The sequence below is a fragment of the Arachis ipaensis genome, chromosome B05 (assembly GCF_000816755.2).
Source record: "Arachis ipaensis cultivar K30076 chromosome B05, Araip1.1, whole genome shotgun sequence".
Lineage (NCBI taxonomy): Eukaryota > Viridiplantae > Streptophyta > Magnoliopsida > Fabales > Fabaceae > Arachis > Arachis ipaensis.
In genome coordinates this window covers 110,055,595-110,070,318 of record NC_029789.2, presented here as the reverse complement: position 1 = coordinate 110,070,318, position 14,724 = coordinate 110,055,595, and the positions used below count along the sequence as shown (strand labels likewise).

Here is a 14,724-nt window from a genome sequence, read left to right as displayed (position 1 = left end):
AGTTTGTTTTGAAAATATAATTTCTTAAAATCTGTAACATTTATATCTGGTAAATCAAATTAAGAATATTTTTTAATAAGTACAAAAAATAATAATAATATTTAGTAAAATAATTTACAAAATTTTAAATGACAATAATAGACGACATTAAATACTTTTAAAATATTTTTAACTTTTCAAAACTACAAATACAAGTAATTAATTTTTTTATTTATCGTACAAAATGAAGTATAAGTACTTTTGTAAAACAACAAACATATCTCTAAAAGGCTTGACCAAACCCAAGGCTTAATGATGTTTCTCTGTTTCTATTTTTAATAACAATGTCGTTAGGTAACTAACAAGAGTCTAACTAACAATAAATCAATAAGCATTTTTGAATTTCACTCCATATTAGCTAATTAATTGTATTAATTAATAATTATTTAAATTTTATTTTTTAAAAATATAAAATTAATAATTATTAATTATAATTATTTAAAATTATGAGTAAAGCGCTGCAAGGAGCAGAACTTAGGTACAACAAGTTGGAGAAACTGGCACTAGTGCTCCTAACCTCTTCCCGCAGGCTACGACAATACTTCCAAGGTCACCAAGTGGTCGTAAGAACGGACAAGGGAATGTCTCAAGTGCTCCAAAAACCCGACCTAGCGAGAAGGATGATGACCTGGGCCATCGAGCTATCCCCATACGATTTAAGGTACGAGCCTCGACATGCAATTAAGGCGCAAGCAATGGCAAACTTCCTAGTGGAAGTAACCAGAGACCCAACCGAGGACACGGACACACGGTGGAAGCCCCATGTAGATGGAGCCTCCAATCAGACGTTCGGGGGCACCAGAATCATATTAGAAAGCCCAATCGGGGTCATCTACGAACAATCGGTCAAGTTCGAGTTTCCCGTATCGAACAACCAAGCAGAGTATGAAGCCCTCCTAGGCGGCTTGATCTTAGCCCGGGAAGTTAGGGCTACGAGGCTAGAAGTATGTAGTGACTCACAGATCGTCACGTCGCAAGTGAATGGAAGCTACCAAGCTAGAGATTTGCTATTACAGAAGTACTTGGAGAGGGTTAAAGAACTGAGCAAACAGTTTGAGGAGGTCATGGTCCAACACGTTCCGAGGGAGAGGAACACACGGGCAGACCTCCTATCCAAGCTAGCGAGCACGAAACCTGGAACCGACAACCGCTCCCTCATTCAAGGCATCACGAGAGAACCAGCGATTGCCCTCCACCTGACCAAGATAAGCCTCTCCCGGATGGACTCCATCACCAATTTCTTGCAAAATGGCAAACTCCCTGGAGGCGAGAAGGAAGCTAAAGTGTTAAGAAGGGAGGCTGCCAAATACATGGTCATACAGGGCCAACTGTTCAAAAAGGGACTTAGCCAACCTTTGCTGAAGTGCCTACACCCCGACCAGACGGACTACGTGCTCAGAGAAGTCCACGAGGGGTGCTGTGGTCACTACATCGGGGGCAAAGTCCTAGCAAGGAAGCTCATCCGAGCTGGATATTACTGGCCGTCAATGATAGAAGACTCCAAGGAGTTCGTGAAAAAATGCGTCAAGTGCCAAGAGAACGCTAACTTCCACAGAGCACCGGCCACCGAACTGAGCCTGATGACGTCCTCCCGACCCTTCGCACAGTGGGGAATCGACCTCTTGGGACCCTTCCCGGTTGGCCCAGGGCAAGTCAAATATCTCATAGTCACCGTCGACTATTACACCAAATGGATAGAGGCTGAGCTATTGGCCACCATCTCCTCGTCTAATTGCAAAAAGTTCATGTGGAGGCAGGTGATAACTTGGTTCGGCATCCCGGAGGTCATCATCTCAGACAACGGGACGCAATTCACCGATAAGAATTTTGTAGAGTTCCTCGCCGGCTTGGGCATCAAACAGAAATTCTCCTCGGTAGAGCACCCCCAGACAAACGGACAAGTCGAGTCCGCAAATAAGGTCATCTTGCTGGGCCTCAAGAAGCGGCTAGACAACAAGAAGGAAGCGTGGGCTGATGAGCTCGCCTCAGTCCTCTGGTCCTACTGTACAACCGAGCAGTCCGCCACGGGAGAAACCCCCTTCCGCCTGACATACGGGGTGGACGCAATGATACCCGTAGAGATCGGTGAGTCGAGCCCACGGTTACTTCTCAAAGGGGTGGAAGAAGTTGTAGAGAAGGACCTAGTAGATGAAACCAGGGAGAAGGCCCACCTGTCAGAAGTAGCACTAAAGCAAAGAATGGCCCTATGCTACAACACCAAAGTGCTCAAGAGGGATTTCGAGCAAAACGACCTCGTCCTACGGCGCAATGACATTAGCCTACCGACCCAGGGAGAAGGCAAACTGGCGGCAAACTGGGAAGGCCCCTACAGGGTCAAAGAAGTGATTGGCAAAGGCGCCTACAAATTGGAGAAGCTCGATGAAAGAGAGGTCCCGAGAACCTGGAATGCGGGTAACCTGAGAAGGTTTTACCCCTAGCTCAAGCATGCCGCCCAGGCGATCTAGCAAACTTGACCATTTACCTTTGTATTCACCATGGTAATAAACTCGTTTAATTACCGGTTAATGTTTACTTGTCATTTCTACCAATTTTGCTTCTATTGTCTTTTCTTTTTCTACCTACACATCACACAACAACAAGTTCCACGATGCGTTAAACGGAACCTCGATACGGCACTCCGAGACTGATCACCCCGGGAGCCATCTAAATTAAAGCCATAACAAATGGCTATAACAATAACAAGAGGCCACGACCTGGCTTCGCCAGAGTTACCAACGAAACAGTAAACAAACAAGAACAGCAAGCCAACGCCGGCATAACGGTAACAAACAAACGCTACCAAAAGTAAAAAAAGACGATAATCACAAGCCGACCAGGCAACTATTAAAGTATAACAGTTTCACAAATTATACAACGACGCCACAAATCAATACAAAGCATAAGGTACAAGAGCTCATTTCTTAGGCATATCGACAATCTTCCCATCTTTGATCGTCTTGAAAACCCCGATTGCCGACTTATCGAAGTCCGAAGCCACAATCTTCACCTGGGCCTTGAGAGCTTCCTTGGTCATAAAGATCACGCTTTTTCCCTGCTCTCTAACCTCCTTATACCTCTTCTTAAGCCCTTCAACCTCGGCTTGAACAGCCTTAGCCAACAAGACAGCCTCGTCACGTTCTTTCTCCAAAGCCACCACCCGACCTTGCGCGGCATTCTGCTGGCTCTCTAGAGTCATCTCCCGCTCGGTTAAATGTGACATGGTTTCATCGGAGGCATTTAGCTTCTCCTCGGCAGACGCAGCTCTCTCCTCAGCAGCCTTAAGCTTCTTTCCCAACTCGGACAGCTGCTCCTGAAGCAATTCAACTTGAGCTTTGAATTCATTGTTGGCCGTGGCGGCAGATTCAAGCTTTCTTCGTAGTGACTGCATCCCCGACAACTTGAACTCGGCCTTCCGAGCTATTACAGCTCCGCGGAGAAGTGTACGGTACATCCACCTCACCTGCCCCGCCAGTTTGGTACCGAGGAAGTGATCCTCCGTGCCGGGGATTAGTTGGGAGTCGATGAAAGCCCCAGCATCGAAGTTTCTCTCCATCACTGTAAGAGTCCACTCAGGGCTGGAGGATGCCCTCTGCCTTTTGGGAGTGGGGATAAGCTTCAAGTCAGGATCCTCTTGTCAGGAGGAGGATGAATGCCCGAGGCCGGCCGTCTCCTCGGGAATAGGGGAAGCATGCGCCCCGGCAAAATTTTTGTCAGACATCTCGGTGTCACGAGGTGAAGGCACCGACTGATCCTTTCTCTCCTCAGGAGGGTTCCCCAGCTTCCCGTCAACCTTCTCGTCGGCTTTCTCCTCATCACTCTCCTCCAAGAAGGTCTTATACAAACCCTCAAGCCCCGTCACCGACACCGACATCTCCACTGCAATGGACAAGCAAACATGTTAGTCGTGAAGCCGGCAAAACCAAATAAAAGCGATAACAATGCAAACAAAAAAAAACACAAGGCAAAGCAGCTCACAAATATAATTCCTGGCGACCTCCCGCTCACCCATAATGAGGTGGGGTTTCATATGGTTCTTCCCGAAAATTGCCCACAACACGTCGGCAATTCTCTTGTCCGTGGCAGACATCCCCTTATAAGTCACCTTAATGAAGGTGTTAGACTGACGTTAGGATTTTTGCTAGTAAAGAATTTATAGAAATAGTCGCTTTGTAGATATAGTTTCTAAACCAACAGAAATCCCTTCGTACAAACATTTTGGTTGTCACAAGTAACAAACCCCTAAATAAATTGATAACCGAAGTATTCAAACCTCGGGTCGTCTTCTCAAGGAACTACAGGGAAGTATGTTCTTATTATTGGTTATGGAGATTGTAAATTGGGGTTTTTAGAATGAGGAGCGAGTGGTTTAATTAGCAACCAAGACCAAAAGGAGAAAAGTAAATCTACTGGAATAAAAATGTCTTCAGATTGGGAATAACAATAATGTAAATAAAAGAAAGCAATAATAAACTGAAATACCTCAAATAACATTAATTCAAAAGAGTAACCTATAACATGGAAGAATTCATAAATTAAATTGAAAAAGTAAATAAAAGGGAATATTGAACCTGATAAAGAGATAATCCTGAAAACGAATAAAATCCTAATTCTAAATCCTAATCCTAAAGAGAGGAGAGAGAGAGGAGAGAACCTCTCTCTGAACTAAATCTAAATCATGAAAACTAACTAAAGTGGAGACTCCCCTTGAATGGATGCATTCCCCCACTTCATAACCTCTGGTCTATGCCTTCTGGACTTAGATTTGGGCCAATAAGGGCTTCAGAATTCGCTATGAGCATTTTTTGCAGTTTCTGGTGCGTGGCCTTTGTCACGCGTCCGCGTGGGTCACGCGGTTGCGTCATTTGGAGTTTTTCTTGTCACGCGGTCGCGTCAGTCATGCGACCACGTCATATGTGTTTCCCTCGAGGCGCACGGTCGCGTCAGTCATGGGGCCACGTCAATGCCTTTTCGCGCTGGCATACGGCCGCGTCGCCCATGCGATCGCGTGGCTGCCAGTTTCTTCAAAAACTCTGTTTTGTGCTTTCCTTCCATTTTTGTATGTTTCCTTTCCATTCTTTAAGTCATTCCTGCCTTAGAAGATCTGAAACTACTCAACACACTAATCACGGCATCGAATGGAAATAAAGGTAATTAAAATAATTAATTTTAAAGCATAGGAAACATGTTTTTCACATACATCACATAATAAGGAAGGGAAAGTAAAACCATGCAATTAATATGAATAAGTGGGTGAAGGATTGAATAAATCACTCAAACTAAGCATAAAATATAGGTTTATCAACCTCCCCACACTTAAACAATAGCATGTCCTCATGCTAAGTCCAAGAGTGATGTTAGGTTAAAGTGGTGGAATGCCATGCAATGCAATCTAATCTAAATGCAACTATCTAGATGCATCATGCAATTCTAATTTTTATTCACTTGTATATAAAGCTTGCATGTAGTTGAATTAATTCACAATCTCAAGGAGTTATATATATATATAGCCAAACCTTAGATAGTTGATAAAATGCCTTTACAATTGAAATGGGAGAGAAAAACATTTTATAAACTTGCAAGACAATTAATAATTTCAGCAGAGATATATGTTAATGAGCTATTGAACCCTCACTAGATTTTGTGTTTACTCTCTAGTCACTCAGTGTCTATTGGGTTAATCACTCTATTCTTCTTTTTATTCTTACTTTCTATAACTTTGTTATTCATCTAACCAATCAACAATTATAGAATATAGACATACCAAAAATCATGAGGTCTTTAGTTAAGGTTGTAATGGGGCCAAGGTAAAGGTAAGGGTATATGTATAAGGCTAAGTGAGCTAATAAGTGAATCCTTAATTAGTCTAAGATCTCACCTAACATACATACTTTGTAAAGCAAAACGTCTTTACCTATTTTCCTATATTTTCCCATTTTTGATGTTACATGCTCATGTTTCAATGTTTATTATTTTTTTATCCCATGTGCATTGCTTTATTTCACATTTGGGGAATTCTTTTGTGTCCCCTTTATTCAACTACTGAAAAATAACACTTTTTTTTAATGCACATGGTAATTCAATTATTTTGATTTCACATGAGCATGCTTCCTAAAACTTTTATTTTGAATTATTTTATTCTTTTCAACTTTTCTACCTTTTGTTTTTTTTATCATCCATGTTCCCAATAGGTTTCCCATACTTAAACAATTCCACAATTTCTATCTGAAGCTAACCAAGGATTCAACTTGGGATTTTTATTTTGTTTTTCTGCTTAAGGCTAGTATTGTGGCTTATAGAATAAGAGGAGATTTAAAGGCTCAAGGGGGCTAACAAGGGTGATATAAAAGGTAGGCTATTTTTAGGATAAGTGAGCTAAAATCAAATAATGGCCTCAATCACTCTCTTGGTATGTATTTCTATTCTATAATCGGACATATAGATTAAAACAAAGTAAAGAACATCAGAAAAAAAAAGAAGGGCGGAACACACAGGAATAAAAATTATGGTTTGAATGTAACCATACAATTAAACTCAAAACTCACAGGTTGTGTATTCTCTAGCTCAAAAATCATTTATCAGTTATGTATGTCATGCAAGTAAAATCAAAAGTTCCCATTATTCTCAATGTAAAATTTATTTTGAATGGCTTTAAAGTTTGTGTTTCTCCTTGATGAAATGTTGTTAACTAACTAACATATAATGCTATATATACAAGGTGTGGGTTGTTTCTATTATGTTCAAGTCTCTAGTTTACTTCCTTTTTATATTTTTCAATTTAAACTAAGCTATCTTATGCTAAAAAGGGTAAACTATACTAATTAATCCACGATTTCTATAACTAATAAGTTAGAATTGCAACTAAACTAAATGGCTAAAATATGAACTGAAAATGCGAAATGCAGAAAATAGAGTATAAATACATGGAAATAGCAATGTATAAGTACTGGGAGAATAAAAATAAAAATAAAGAGAAAAATACAGAAAAATAGCAAAATAAAATAAAAGAGTCTGTAGTGGTTTACCAAAAAATACGCCAGAGATGGCGACCTCCCCACACTTAAAATGAAGCATCGTCCCTGATGCTCACTCAAGCAGGGTGTGAAGGGGTGTCATCACTGGAAGGACGGGTAGCTGGAGTCTCTGTGGTGGTGGTCTGAGGATCTACCTGCTACAGAGGAGGTGCTGACTGGATAGGGATCTCGGGGTCTACAGCTTGAATCTGAGGCGGAGCCTCCTGATGTAATGCAGCCTGCTCTGTGTCTGCCTGCGCAGCCTCGCTCTGTGGATGGGTCTCTGTCTCGTGATCATCCGCCTCCTCCTCAGATGCCTAGGATGGTGTGTCATGCTCAGAGGAAATGTCGCCAGATCGTATCATCAGCTTCAGGTGCTCATAGCGTCGCTTGTTGCGACGCTCCATCTGGTCAAGCCGTCGAAACAGGCAGTGCACTAGATGATAGACGGGCTCTGGGACAGGTGGAGGTGCAGTGGTGGTGGCAGGGGTAGTTGTAGAGGAAGAGGGGCCGGCAGATGGTGTGGCTGTCTCAGCAGTAGCAGTGAAGAAATGAGGTCTGTAGCCCAAAGCCAGAAAGTTCCTGTTGCGAGGGATAATCTTCTTGCATTCTGCAGCAGGTGACTTTTCATCAGCATCCTCCCAAGGCACGTCAGCTCGACGGCCTAGCTGTGTAATTAGATAAGGAAAGGGAAGAGTGCCTCGGACGTGGACCCTGGCCATATAGTACCGGATAAAGCGTGGCAGGTACAGGTCCTTACCCTCCATCACACACCATAGGAGGGTGATCATAGTGGCTGGTATCTCAGTCTCGTGAGTACTCGGCATAATGAAGTTGCTAAGTATCTGATGCCATAGCCGAGCCTCATCATTCAAGTAAATCCGCTTGATTCCCTTTGGCATGGTAGTGTTCTGACCCATAATCCAAGGAACGGTCGGGTCAAGGGTTATCCTGGCCTTGACTACATCCCAATCAAACTTCATGAAGTGCATATCCTCCTCAGTTTTTTGATATCCATCCGGCTGATCAGATTTAGGCAGAAGTTTCAGAACATCTTTAATGGCCTCTTCAGTGACTAGAATCTGCTTCCCTCTTAGGTTCACTGCATCTAGGGAAGTCTTGAAGTAATTGCAGTAGAATTCCCTTACCCAAGATGCATTGACCTCAGTCAGGTTTCTTTCCAGGAAGAACCAGCCTCTTTGTTTGATCTGATCAGAGGTGTATTGCTGGAGTTCTTCTGGGATCTTCAAAGTCCTCTCCAGGTATAGGTTCCTGGAGGTTGCAAACACCGGATACTTCAGCTCACAGTATCGGTTTGCAAACTTTATTGGATCATTAGCAGGGAGTAGCTGGTCGGCCTTCTCTTGCGGGGTAAAGTTCTTCTCCCGCCAGGAGTCATCGTGCATGATATCCATGATGGACATAGTGGATTCTCCTCTTTTACGTTTGCCAGTAGTTGCCTTTGCTTTTCCCTTTCTCTGGGTGGCAGACATCCTGAAAAACAGAAAACCAGGATATAAGAAAATCAGGAAAACAAATAGGCAAATAGTCAAAAGAAACACAAAGTGGCAAAGGAGCAATAGGATAATGAAAATGAGTTAAGTAAATGTGCATTAAGGATTGTATAGGAGTTAAAAGTTTGAAAAGAAGAATTCACAATCCAAAATGTGATAGAAGGCATGTTAATTAGGAAAAATAATCAGTATGCCATGGTTAGAAGGTTAAAAAGAAAGTGAAAAACCAAGAAGAGAGAGTATGAAAGGTTAGGTTGGTTAGAATTGAAAAAGAGTTTAAGAAGTTAAAATTAGTGAGTTAGTAAAAAGTGGGTTAATGTAAGTGGCATAATGATAAGTTTCTAAGTAACAAGCATTCACAATTAAAGGCTACAGGTAACTCATAACCAAACAAGGAAATTAGGTTGATGATGATTCAGATAGATATAGCAAAAAAATTGGAATCTAAACATCAAAAATGCAAATTATGAACTAGGAAATCAAAGAGAATGAGAAAACTTGCTCTGGCATTCATGAATTGGTTTGGTTAAATCTAAGGAAAGCATAGTTGAAAATGCCAAAACCAAGATATGAATGGAAATATTTTATAGAAATTTGGGCAGCATTCCGGCTAAAATTGGATTGTCCCGGAAAATAAACAGCAACAAAATAGTTCATATGAATCAAAATTAAAGCTGCAATTAAATAGGATGAATAAGAAAGAGCATAGCAGCATGAACTTGAAGAGCAGCATATGAACATTACGAACTTCACAACAACAGCAGAATTGCAAATTGATAAAACAAGAAACACGAACAGTGCAATTAAACAGGCCTAAATCCACTAACCACATCTTAGGCTACCTAACAACTAACAACCTAGAATCCACTACAACATGCATATCTAACTAGCCTAAATATGAACATAAACAGAAAAATATGAATTAATTATGAATGGATAGAAGGGCGGCGTTCGTCGGAACCTGGTAAGCAAATTAAGGAGAGTGGGGCAGAGAGGTGGCTGGGGATGGTGGCGCTGGTGTCTGGTGCGGCAGAGGAGGGTGGCGCGGCGGCGTGGCTGCTGTTCGGGAGCAGGGAGGGAAAGGTAGGGGTAATGGGGGTAGGGGATAATAGGGGAAGGAAGGGGGCGTGGGTGGCGCTGGGCGGTGACGGCGGCGCGGTGGTGGTGATCGCGGAGGAGGGCAGGGGCGGTGGAGGGAGGAAGAAGAAGGAAGAAGAAGAAAGAGGGGGCTAATGTTAGGGTTTGCGTGACTGGGGGGTTATAAATTTGAATCCACGCGATCGCGTGGGACACGCGGTCGCGTGGCTGGAGTGAAATGGGGGTCGACGCGATCGCGTGAGTGGCACGATCGCATGGAGTAGCTAAAGAGTGAATGACGTGATCGCCTGGGGGCATGCGATCGCGTCGTTGGAAATTGTGGTAAACACACGAATCCAGCGTCCTTTCAGCGCAACTCTCTGTCTCCTTTTGGGATGTTGTGTAATCCATGCGACGCGATCGCGTCGCTCATGCAATCGCGTGGGATTGATGTTGTGCAAGTGACGCGATCGCGTCAGGGACGCGATCGCGTGGGCATTTTGTGCAAAACGCACAATGGCCGTACGATTCCAGCCTAACTTTCTGGACGTTAGATCTTTACGCCGATCTCCAAATCACGCGGCCGCGTGAATGACGCAGTCGCGTGGGAAGTGTTTTTCGCAACTTGACGCGATCGCATGAATGATGCGGTCACGTCGCACACCCTTTTTTTGTGTAAAATGCAAAATGCAATGCTAATATGAATGTTATGCATGATTCCAGGTTCAATGAAGTAAAAATAAAATAAAACTCAAAAATAAACAAAACGGAATAAAATTAAAAAGAACGATCATACCATAGTGGGTTGTCTCCCACCTAGCACTTTTAGTTAAAGTCCTTAAGTTGAACATTGGATGAGCTTCCTGTTATGGCGGCTTATGCTTAAATTCATCCAGAAATCTCCGCCAATGCTTGGAATGCCAATAGCCTCCGGGGTCCCAAACTAGGCATGTAAAGCTTCTGAGCAGCTTCAAACAGATTGTCAGGCTCCCGGGGTGACGAATGTCAGTATAGATTCCAGGATCCCAAACTTTGCTTTTAAATCTGCCTTCGTCTTGATCTATATTTTTCCATCCGGGCGGTTTAGAAATTAGATTCTCACCAGAATAACCAAACGTTTTCCGAGATCCATCCGATTGATCATGATGCCAATCCGTGCACTTCGAGTTGATGCGTGGAACCTTATTAAACCTTGTGCACCAGCTCTGAGTACGAGCCATTTCCCGCTTACTCTTAAAGCCGCAGAGAGCTCTAAGCTGGCCATCTGTTTCAAGCAAACCATATTCAAGTGGAAAAACACAGTTAAAAGTTAAGGATTGTACCCACTTGAAACTTGTATTGAGTGGTAATGGCCTTGGGATAGGTGGTTCCAGTGGTTCTGTGAGTTCTACTCTCTTGTGCTCTTTTGTGAATTTCTCCACTTCTTTGCAAGATTCTTCAAATGTATCCATGTCCTGATCAAAACCATCTATGTCTTCCTCATCACTTAAGTCATAGACTGGAGGTTGGGAAAAATCCACCTCTGTATCATCTTCGTACTTGCTTGGGAAAGATTCTTCGATCTCAGAGAATTCACTCGCGGATGCAAGTTCATTACTAGAAGAACTGGACTTGTGACTATCATCATCAAGAGAATTTGCTTCTTGGGTCATTCCATCTAGTTCTTCATAAGAGACTTGCTTTGGGGGTTGTACACTACCCTCTTTAGCATCAATTGTAACGGCCTTGACAGAATTCTCCACAATTCTGGGTTCCCATGGAAGTTCGGTGTCTCCTAAGTCTTCAACCAACTCTTCTTCTTTAATAATGACAGCTTCCTCTACTTGTTCCAGGACGAAGCCATGCTCTGTCTTGTCCACTGAAGTTTCTAGTATCTCCTTCATGCTACGCTCTTCGTTAGATTGTCCACATGGGGCTGTGGGAGGTCCTTGAATGTTCGAACGTCTAGAAGATAATAGACTTACTGCTTGCTCCAGTTGATGAAGGGTTGTTTGAAGTTGATCTACTGTTTCCTTGAGGTGAACCTCTGATTCTCGGGATGATGGATTTGGACGTGGTACATTGGGAGGTGGTGGTGTTTGGGAGTAATTGGATTGGAATCGGGGTAAATGAGGATCATATGGTGGTGAATGGTGAAAAGGAGCTTGTGAGTGTGGTGGTTCGAAGTTATGTTAAGAGGATGGTCTATAAGCACATGGTGGGGCTTGTGGGTAATTACAAGGTTGTCCACCATGTCTATTGGCTTGGTATGCATTGTAGAATGGTCTTTTTTCATGATATCTTGGAGGGTGTTGTTGCCTAAAGGGTTGATCAGATCCTCTTGGCTCCATCCATCTTTGATTGTTCTGACCTTGATGCATGTTCCTGTTATAACTTCCATTCCTTTTAATAACATTAGAACCAAACTCAAAGCGAAAGGGGTGAGAATTCATAGTAGCTAATAGAAATAAAAAGGGGAAAATAAAGACAAATAAACAAGTAAAAGAAAAATATTTACAATAACCAATAATAAGGCACACGATTGCAGTTCCCCGGCAACGGCGCCATTTTGACGTTAGGATTATTGCTAGTAAAGAATTTATAGAAATAGTCGCGTTATAGATATAGTTTCTAAACCAACAGAAATCCCTTCGTACAAACGTTTTGGTTGTCACAAGTAACAAATGCCTAAATAAATTGATAACCGAAGTATTCAAACCTCGGGTCGTCTTCTCAAGGAACTGCAGGGAAGTATGTTCTTATTATTGGTTATGGAGATTGTAAATTGGGGTTTTTAGAATGAGGAGCGAGTGGTTTAATTAGCAAATAAAGTAAATGAAGAACAAGCAATTTAAAACTGATTTCTTAACCAAGACCAAAAGGAGAAAAGTAAATCTACTGGAATAAAAATGTCTTCAGATTGGGAATAACAATAATGTAAATAAAAGAAAGCAATAATAAACTGAAATACCTCAAATAACATTAATTCAAAAGAGTAATCTGTAACATGGAAGAATTCATAAATTAAATTGAAAAAGTAAATAAAAGGGAATATTGAACCTGATAAAGAGATAATCCTGAAAACGAATAAAATCCTAATTCTAAATCCTAATCCTAAAGAGAGGAGAGAGAGGAGAGAACCTCTCTCTGAACTAAATCTAAATCATGAAAACTAACTAAAGTGGAGACTCCCCTTGAATGGATGCATTCCCCCACTTCATAATCTCTGGTCTATGCCTTCAGTCATGCGATCGCGTCATATGTGTTTCGCTCGAGGCGCGCGGTCGCGTCAGTAATGCGGCTGCGTCAATGCCTTTTCGCGCTGGCATGCGGCCACATCGCCCATGCGATCGCGTGGTTGCCAGTTTCTTCAAAAAATCTGTTTTGTGCTTTCCTTCCATTTTTGTATGTTTCTTTTTCATCCTTTAAGTCATTCCTGCCTTAGAAGATCTGAAACTACTCAACACACTAATCACGGCATCGAATGGAAATAAAGGTAATTTAAATAATTAATTTTAAAGCATAGGAAACATGTTTTTTACATACATCACATAATAAGGAAGGGAAAGTAAAACCATGCAATTAATATGAATAAGTGGGTGAAGGATTGAATAAATCACTCAAACTAAGCATAAAATATATCATTAAATATGGGTTTATCTTAGACCCAGCCCCAAAACTCCAGTACGTCGGGATAAGGCATTCCCTCTCCAACGACAACCAAAAGGGATGGCGACCTTTGACTGGACGCACCTTAAAATACTTGTCTTTGAACCCATGATATGAGTCCTCGAACAAGCCGAAGATCCTCCGACCCTGGGCAGATCGGAAGGACATAAACCCCTTCCTCGCTTTCCCCTCCTTGGAAGGATTCGTAAGGTTGAAGAAAAAGAGAAAAACATCAACAGACACCGGCAGCTCCAAATATTCACATACCATCTCGAAACAGCGGATGGAAGCCCAACTGTTCGGATGCAGCTGCAACGGCGCCACAGATATCCGGTTAAGGAGTGCCATTTGAAAGGCAAAAAACGGGATGCGAACTCCCACCTGGGCGAACATGGCTTTGTAAAACCAGATCCAATCGGCAACCCGGGGGGAGTGGAAATTAATTTTGTATAGCGGTTCGCTGGGGGCAGGGATGAAGACGTCGTAATTAGCCTCCTCATCCGTCCCTCCACACAAGTACTCACCTTGTCGGAACTCCGTTAGCTCCTCCTCGCCCATTTGGTTTGGGGATTCCTTTAAGTCGGAAACAACCCAAGCATATGGATCGTAGCTCGCGGCGGAGGTGGAAGTTCGTGAGACGACGTGAGGCATACCTACAGTGGGGGTACTACTCCATTAGTCTATGAGGTCAGGAGTCCAGAAAAAGCCTAGAAACTATATTCGTCCTATTCAACAGCTAAGATCAAGCATGGCTAAAAGCTAAATCCAAACAAAGCCTACCCTGGAATGGTAACCCCCCTAACGCACCTACTTGACACTAAAAAGTCATCTATCATACAAAACCAAACAAACAGCATGCAAAACCAGACAAACAGCAGGCAAACAGAAGACCAAGCAATAAACATGAAGCAAAGGACGAAAAGAATGCTTACCTGAACTGATTATGAAGATTCAAAGGAAGAGGAAGAAGAGCGAATGCGCAAGAATGCAGAAATAACACTCTGGGAATTCAGAAGGAGAAGATGGTGGAAACGGTTGAAGTAAGAATATGAGAAGAGAACGAAATGCAAAACTGTTTAAAACTACCACTCAAGAAGCGCGAAGGGCCTCGGGGCAAAATGGCCTTTGCGCACAAGGTTTTCCAACCCATTATGAGTCTTTAATGCTTCGCACGAGGAACGAGGCAACAAATAGTCATCTCAGCAACAAACAGACACGCGCGCAAGAGGCATGTCCCCTCCACGGGCGGCCGACCTAGCGACAACACACGGAATAAGAGATAACGCGCCACCAACCACCATCACGATCACTGCTGGCGCGTTGGGGGCACTGTTGCGGCCTGGTCCAAAACACTAGCGGGCCAGCCCGACCCGAGCACCACCCGACCCGAACGGTCAGGAGCAAGGCACTCAGTTGCCGACCCGGACACGCGTCCC

The 14,724-nt window shown here is 42.8% G+C and overlaps 1 protein-coding gene across 1 annotated transcript; it reads left to right on the top strand.

The window, feature by feature from the left end:
* On the top strand, positions 486 to 2,477 carry LOC107640836. The gene has a single exon (XM_016344338.1). It carries the CDS (start codon positions 486 to 488, stop codon positions 2,475 to 2,477), a length of 1,992 nt encoding a protein of 663 aa, XP_016199824.1.

Excerpts from the sequence above, each read along its gene's own strand:
- LOC107640836 (XM_016344338.1), top strand. The coding sequence starts at position 486 with ATGAGTAAAGCGCTGCAAGGAGCAGAACTTAGGTACAACAAGTTGGAG.